The sequence below is a fragment of the Fistularia commersonii genome, chromosome 2 (genome assembly GCF_037954325.1).
Source record: "Fistularia commersonii isolate RoL2024-O1a breed Wild chromosome 2, RoL_Fcom_v1.0, whole genome shotgun sequence".
Lineage (NCBI taxonomy): Eukaryota > Metazoa > Chordata > Actinopteri > Syngnathiformes > Fistulariidae > Fistularia > Fistularia commersonii.
Window position 1 is genome coordinate 11,223,209 of NC_141285.1, and position 8,393 is coordinate 11,231,601.

At 38.5% G+C, this 8,393-nt stretch overlaps 1 protein-coding gene across 3 annotated transcripts in view; it reads left to right on the top strand.

Annotated features, from left to right (window-relative positions):
- macrod2 (mono-ADP ribosylhydrolase 2) overlaps window positions 1-4,088 on the top strand; it is a 412,763-nt gene extending 408,675 nt beyond the window's left edge. For all 3 annotated transcript variants that reach the window (XM_086167072.1, XM_086167081.1, XM_086167089.1), the window contains 2 exons: window positions 61-132; window positions 2,783-4,088. In XM_086167072.1, coding sequence (XP_086023198.1) covers window positions 61-132; window positions 2,783-2,805 — 95 coding nt within the window. In that variant the 3' untranslated portion in view covers window positions 2,806-4,088. The remainder of the gene's footprint in view (window positions 1-60; window positions 133-2,782) is intronic.
- Window positions 4,089-8,393: the final 4,305 nt, after the last annotated feature.

The following is an 8,393-nucleotide window of genomic DNA, read 5'->3' on the forward strand; positions in this document are numbered from 1 at the left end:
CTGGATTGCCAGCAGATTGCTTGATCATAGCTTTCATATCACTGCTTTTCTCTTGTTTAGATGGAATGAAAGATCGTGTTGAAAAATCAGACGAACCTGAATCAGTTCTACTTGACAGCATTCAGTCCAAAGGTACGAGCATATGCATGAGCAAAATTTTATTTCCCTGCATATTCTTGTTGCTGGCAAAAGCTGCAGAATTCAGAACCTTAGCATTCAAAAACATTTTGTCATTATTCAGCTGATTTTTATTCAGCTGCACCTCATTGTGGCCATGATTTTTTTTTTCTTTTCTATTTATTGTGTTTTGATTTTTTTCACCCAAACTTCACCTACCCCCCCTGTCTATCTCTGTTGCATGGTCTTTGTAGGCGAAGTCGTCAGTAAGTCAGTTCACATGTGTTCCTTCAGGGCCAAATGCATCTGTAAACCCTTACTTCCAATTTCAGAACTGCAGCAATGACCCTGATATTTTGGTATAAATGTGTCAGCACATCTTTGGAGATTGAGTGTGATGAATTACCCACAAACTATACTATCAGACATTTAATAAATCAAGTTTGCAGTGCGTATTATTTCAACGTGCAGACATTGCAGACTGTAGGGACAGTAATCATGCAAATAAATCATATTTGATAAGGATACCACACTGTTGTTATTCTCAGGTCTCCATTGAGATTTGGGCATAATAAGAAGGCATGTCATTTGAATGCAGGCATCTACAGAGAGTTCTATGCATTTCTTTGTCTGCATTTTTTCCATGTGCGACTCTCCACAGCATTTCAGCCAAATGATGAGATTCAGATTTTGGCATAAGTTTCCAGCTCAGGAAAATTCATTAAGCAACTGTTGTGACCAGATTGTCTGGGTTGCATAAATAGGACAGACTAATAGCAAATGAAATAAATTGGCAGAGACAAACCGGGTGGTGTTAAATGAAGGAAGCTTAAACAATTCAAGACAGGGTACCAAAGAAGAGCCTGCTGTCAAACAATGGTGTGCCTCAGCACTGAATTGTATATAAAGGAACTAGGTTGCACATTTTATTCAGTTAAGATTGGAGATACGAAATAAATGACTTTGTATCGGTCACAAGGGATAGCTCAGAGTCACTAAACTATGGGAATGGGTCTTTCTATCATTCAATTTCACACTCTCTCTATATAACATATGAGAATGTGAGTAAACTCTGGGTCATGACAAATCCCTAACCTCTTAATTACCATCTGTAATTTGCTGCTAATGTGCTAATCACAAATGTATTACCTTTCCACTCATTCCCCCTTTTATGACACCTTATCTCATCTGATTAGAAGATCTCCATGCATCTTTTGCCACAAGGAACCCTTTTGGTATCTATATCTGACACAAACCTCCTCTTTCCATATTTATTTATTTGTATCTTTATCAGATGCACTTGAGTTGAAAGTCAAAATGCAGTGCAACATGAAACCAAACTGAAGTGAAGACTTATGGTTGGGTGGACCATGCAAAAAACTGCAGGTCACGTTTTCTCACATTTACAATATAAGAGTTCACCTGCAAGTTTCTCGCCTCAGTGAGTCAGCAGAATAACCTGACTTCTCAACGGTGCATATCACATTACACATCAAATCTTATGTATTTCTTCTCGGGCTCAAGTCTTCTGTCAGTCAAAGTCACTGTAAAGATTTAGACTGTCAAATTATTCCTGGAAAAGATTCTAAACACAGTTCATGTTGAAGAATGTTTATTTTAAGTATGGAGGCAAATCCTGAGATAAAACAACTTATGTGAAATTACACTATAAAAACTAACGTAAAATTAGACCATGAAAACTAGAAAAGGTTTGTCATCTGTTGGATATCAATGCATAAAAATGTTTTTTATCTCTTTACTTCAATTTGACGCCTTCTTTACTTTGCATTATTAAGAATCAAATTTTGCTTGACCTTGATTTTGTTTTCTTTGTAGCCGATGTCCAATTTTTTTTTGGTTTTTTGGTTGTTTGGGTTTTTATTTGAGGGGGGGGTGCTAATATTTGATATTTTTGAAAGTCATAAAATCATTTAATTAATTATCAATAGGTTTTTTAAGTGGGTGAGCTTCTTTTTTTTTCTTTTTTGGGGCCCTTCAATAACAATGGTCTACCTGGGGAAAGCCTTGGAAAATAAAGTAACTACAGTTGGGTCAAAGGAAAAGAAGTCTTGAATGTGAAATGACTCAAGTTTCCAAGATACATCTTCAGGTCAAAGTCGCATCAAAATAATTCACAACTAAATGTCACAATGAATGCAGTGGTGGTTATGTGTGTTGTTTATGCGGTTTTGAGGCATCTTGAGCCATATTACATGACTGTTAATGGAAATGTTGGGAAATGACACTTTCGCAAGCCAGCAGATGAAACTGCGTGATTCACAGTTCGGGTCAAGACAATGCACTCTGCAATAAAAGACCAATAAATGACAGTTACATAGTTATCTTTAGTTTGAAAGAAAGGATACATTTTAAAGCCCTCATATGGTGCCATTGTCATTGTTCTACCCTACTTTGTCACAAAGTTACACGGCATCATGATCATCAGACACCCCCCTCCTTGTATGACTCAGCTATGTGGACAAAAACAATTTTTATCAAGAAATATCTGAAAATCTTCAGCTGACACCACCTTTATCAAAAGTTTTCTAACTCATTGAATCAAAATATATAAGAATTTGATTATTTATCCCGAACGTCCGTGATGTCTCTTAATTTGTAGACCGCTGGAACTTAAAGGCGAACGTTTCATTTGTTTTCTATGCAGATACTGTTGTGAAGAAAGAATGACCAGCTGAGGAACGGACAATCAACCTCATCTGACAGCCAGCAAACTGTGCGAAGGCCAACCATTCTGGTTTCAGACTGGCCCATATCATTGTGGGCTCTGTCACTTGCCCAGGACTACCAATTACTCCCAAGATGCTCACATTTCCGACTTGATTTAGCTTTTCCCAATCTGTTAAGAGATCCCCTCCTCCCTGTAGTACCAATGTATGTACGTATCTGTATGTATGTACAAAACATTACGATAGGACTCGAACATATCAGCCAGAAAAGATGAGCCATACCTCATTGTGTGTTCCACATGACATCATTTTGAGAGCTGGATGCGATATGATAAACCAGGTTCAAGTCTGTTTTGTTTATTCTGTTCCCCTGTAAAAGCATACTAATCCTTTCGAAAAGACAACAGCCACAGCTCAGACATCTTTACACTTAAAGCAAGGTGATGCCTAACATCTGCCATCCTTTTGCTCAAACAACCGAGATACCGCCACCACAGGCATGACGACATTCAACAGTAAAATACCTGACAACACCTTGGATGTTTGGAGTGCAATACACTGACATCTGGCACGTCTCCTCACACAGTGCTACAACTCAAATCCCCCACTTTTTTGCCAAAACAGGCAATACATTAATTCAGAAAAGGTCTGAGGAGGTATTCCACTCCCAGGCCTTTCATCTTTGAACAACGCTGACCATGACTGATCTACTCTGCTGTGGAAACCACAGCTTTATTCATTTTAAAAGGAAACCGCTCATCAGCACCCACGCACGATAAAGAGGATGTGAGCGTCTTTTAACAAATCGATTAGTTCACCCCATTTCTTTGCTGTTTCCAGTGCATGCTCGAAAATTGCTTTGAACTTCACCGCCATTTACGGGAATTTACAGTCCTCTCGCTTTTCGCTTGTCTTCTTACCAGATTGTCTAATTGTATCGAAGAATCTGCCTTATTTCATATCAAACTATCAAATCACATTTACAGACTTAGAGGAGGTAAATTCTAGGTTGTGTAATGCTTGCAGACGATTTGTAATTTTCAGTAAATCATGTCATGGCTAATACGATCATAAACGGTTTCTCTGCTTTTTCCTCTGTTGGTTTTAAAATATATGTTTGGTTTCTTTAAATGTTCAGATGATTCATAAATTACTTTCAGTGGTGCCATACTAAAGATCAAATGAATAACAATTCAAAGAAAAGATGCCTTCAGCATTCTATGTTTGCTTTGCTAAACTATAACAGTAAAAACTAATAAAGTGATAGGTGCAAGCCAAGCTTCAGCTTTTGATGTATCATGTCATGTGTTCTCTTTTAAATTATGACTATAGCTAATGTTTTATTCATTTGTAATTGCATACGGTGCCATTAATATTACCTCAGCCCATTTGTGTAGCGCTGAACAACTGGAACAGACGAACAGTCAAGTCTCCGGGCGGACAGAAACAATTAGTGTGTCCTGTGATCTCCAGCATGCTGCCTATTTGGCTCACAGCCTCTCTGCTGTATCAAATGAAAAGCAGTATCTGGCAGTCTGTCTCGCCCCAGAGCCCTATCCTCCCTCATCCAAGCTCACTCATGCCCAGAGACCTCACAAGCAGGCTGGAGTTTGTGCCTCCAGTGGCAATGTTAAACAGACCACCGCCGGGGTCATCTTATCATTTGTACAGGCGGGACCCTGTTTCAATGTGTATTTGCTTTTCTCAACAACCATTCACCCAATTAACTTCACACTTGGCAATGGTTTTTGTGAACGCTTCCAAAAAAATGTCAAGTTTGAAGTCATTTACTGAGAACTTTTTTGGCTGAGTGAAGGTTTTTTTTTTTGTTTTCCCCTCGCTCTCCTTTTCTCACACGGCGAGTGGTTGCGCTTAATTTTTCTGGTCCAACAAGCAGAAGACAAATTCAACAGGTCTAAATAAGGCTGATGTTGTGGGTCAAATATTTGGTGATTAGAAGGTGTCCGACTGCATATTTCATCTAATCTATGTCAAATCCGCATTCCGTTTGATTATGTGTCAGTTACTGGCTTCAGACGCTGCTTCTGGTTTAGAAGACAGATTAGAAAAGAAACCGAATGTTTGCAAATGGAATGGCCATAATCCAAATACAACACGACTGTCTCCATCATGCCTTTGACAATTTGGAATCAGGCTGAAGGATTTCTACAGTCAGAAGTATTTTTATGTGCCAAACATTGGAACACGTTTTGGTGAACTTTTTTAAGGCAACTCATTAGGAACACGGATCAAATTAGATTGTGAAACACGGATGAGAAGGAAATCGCGTATCTTTTCATCCCAAAACACGCAAAACACAAGACAGCATATTCAAGATAATCTTCAAACAGAGAATTCCTCCTTTAAACAAACTGTAAATCATGGGTTATTATTGGCAAATGAAAAATGCTGCAAAATTAAGCATAGCCATCATAACTGAGTTATATAATACCATAAAAGGATCAAATACAGGTTTTCAACCTGTTGTTGTGTGAAACTGACAAGAAACATGTTTCATGCTGCCCTAGCAGCTACCATGTTTGTGTTGCATTCACATGCTACATGACAAGTGAATGTCAGGCCCAGTTGTGCGTGGAAGAGAGACAGTTTAAATGTTAATGGCTTCATTTAAATGTTGCATGTCAGAGTGGAGGTTTCCTGATCTTGAGGAGCAGATCAGTGTTACGGGGGAAAGGCTTCATTGCACAGACTCACTTCTGTGTACTAGCTGCTTGGCATACAAAACACTTCACCGCTAAAATAACAACTGCCTATTCCACAAAAAGTGCCTGCGGCATTTACACCTTACATTGTTAGGTTTTATGGTATTCAACAAGGCTGTGAAGATGAAATGGCTCACTCATATCTTTTACGGCATAAAAGGACTGCCAACAAATCTTGGACTGTGCTGCGCGTTAAAAACCGCTTGGAACGCGTGGCAAAGAATTCTCGTTTGTGACAGTGCCTTTGATTGACTGGTGTTGCAGCCATGTTTTTGTCAGTTTCGATCTGACACTTCTTATCAAGGGGCTCTCGGATGACATGTGATGCGCTCAGCTTATTCTATTTTCCAAGATGAAAGCTCTGTGGACCTCTTCTTATATAAACATGTATTACCATGTTCCCTCCCCTCCTCCCAGCTCTCCTACTATTCTGCCTCCTATTTACACCCCCTACTCCCAACCCCACCCTCTGGTCTCCCCCTCCAAACCCGACGCCACGTTGGCTGTTAACACAGCATAAGCAAATTGAAGAGAAATAATTCCAGCTCTAAAGCTTTAAATCCCAGCGCAAGATAAGCGGTTTTATCTGAAATGGAGTGTTTGTCCTTCATGAAAATTCATCACCCCCACAAGAGGCAAAGGCAACACTATAGGTGAACTAAGCCGAGATAAACACTCTAATTGGGATGAAAATTGACGCCCCTCATTATGGATGCCTGTCTTCAAAGACGAGCCACTGAAATGTTGAGAGGAAATTGACTCGGAGCATTGCTATTTTCCTTTGAACAAGTGAGAATACGACGATTAAACTCCACTGGCACAAGACATTTATGCAGATTACATTATTTGTCTGCATAAAAAAAGCATGTTGGTCTCATGATGATAGCTGCTTATAACAGGAGAACTGAAGAGAATGAGAATTAAACAAACTGTTTGTATCTCTCCTTTTTGTTACTGTCCTAATTATCCAACCGATAGTGTGCTCATCCGGTTGATATGACACTATTGTTATTATTATTATAAAAAATTGCCATAGAACAAAGTGCCAGGCTAAAACCATTGTTTATAGACCCGTATTTCTTTTTTTTTTTGGCTTAAATTACTGAGCAGCAATTCAACATTGAGAGGACTTGGACTCATAGGAGGATTCTTTGATGGGTTTTCCCTCCAGCTCACTCAGAATATCAATTCAGTGGTAATCCACAAGAGTCACCTACACACCTGAATTCCTTTCACTGTTGTTTTCCAAAGCTAAGCATGGCTCAGTTCAGAGAAACGCAAAAAACGATTTGTGTTTGCAATGAAACAAAAAACCAAGACTGATAAGGACCTGCCACAACCAATATAAGCTCTCATAGTTAATTTAATTAGAGATCCATCAGAATTATATGTTGATAAGGGTGAGATAAATTACCATCATTAGCTCAGAGGTGTTTTCATTATCCATGAGGTCAGCGTTATAATGTGCTCGACCAATTTGGATTACATCTTAATTTAATGAGAGTTTTTGTGTGCGTTAAGTCTTATTTGGAGGAGAAAGAAGAAAAAGATTAAATGAGAGCACCTCTTTACTGAGCTCTATTAAACTGAGTGAGGTTGGGAGAAAGACAAACATTCAAAGTGTTTCTCCCACTGAGTTACTTAAAGTAATTACATCTCATTCAAATGGCAAAACATAACCAGAAAGCTTAATGAAGGGAACTGAAAAGAAACATTTAAAGTGATCAGTAATTATATTGGACTTTGATAAATGCATCAGTGCTTATTAAGCAGTGGAATTTTGCAGAATGTGGTTATGCTGACATTGTCCAACCAGTTCAAGTTAAATGTCACCTGTATCTTTGTTCCCAAATGAATCAGCAGTGCATTTAAAAATGAAGACCTCACAAGTCACGCTGAGAGAAGTGCTGAGGTGCTGCAGGAGCCCTGCTGTTTTTCACTCCAGCCATCTAATGGGAATGCACTTAAGACAATTACTTGCAGAGAAGGAAACTAGCAGAGCAGTGGGGAAGCTGAGGTCAGTTTGTAAAAGTGCACTTTAATTTCCCATTTTTTTCAGTCATAAGGTAAGTCTTTAAAACACATCAGGAGCTTCATATATTTATATAATTGTTAACTTTTTTATTTTAATGGTATTATTTAACATTAAATTTAAAAAGTCCCAAGGGTCTCTTATGGCGGGGAAAAAATATAAAGCCTTTACCGAACGTAGCTTTTATTTTTTTTTTTATATTGAAGTGCTTCAATAATAATGTACATGCTAAATTAGAGCTGGGTAACAACCCACACATATCATTTTTTACATCTTTATAACATAAGTGCCTTAGACTTAATTTCTATGTTTTAGCATGTATGTTCTCCATCAAAGAGCACCTTCACAACATGATGAACATGAACTCCTTTACTTGGTCAGTCATTTTTATCACCCAGACTAATTCACCCTTAAACAATTCAACATGATTTCTTGTGAATCACAGGAGACACAAATTTTGTTTGATTCTGTACAAAAAGCTTCAAAGACAAAAAGCAGTTTAAGTGCGGAGAAAGGCTCAACTGACCAGTTTATGAGTCATTAACAAAGGGAGTATAGCAATTACATCACATAGTATTGTATGTGCTCGGGTTCAGTTTGATCTATTTTTTTAAATGTGTTTAGATTATCATGTCTTGTAATTGAAGACAAATGACGTTTTTTGAATTTGATATTTGAATATCAGGGACAAAAATATTTCTTTGCAGCTGTTGAATTCACACGTGGCACGGTGGCGCAGTGGGTAGCGCTTTGGCCTCACAGCACAAAGAGCCCCTCGATTCCAACAAGGGGACCCTTTTGTGTTGGGTTTGCATATTTGCCTTGTGTCTGCGT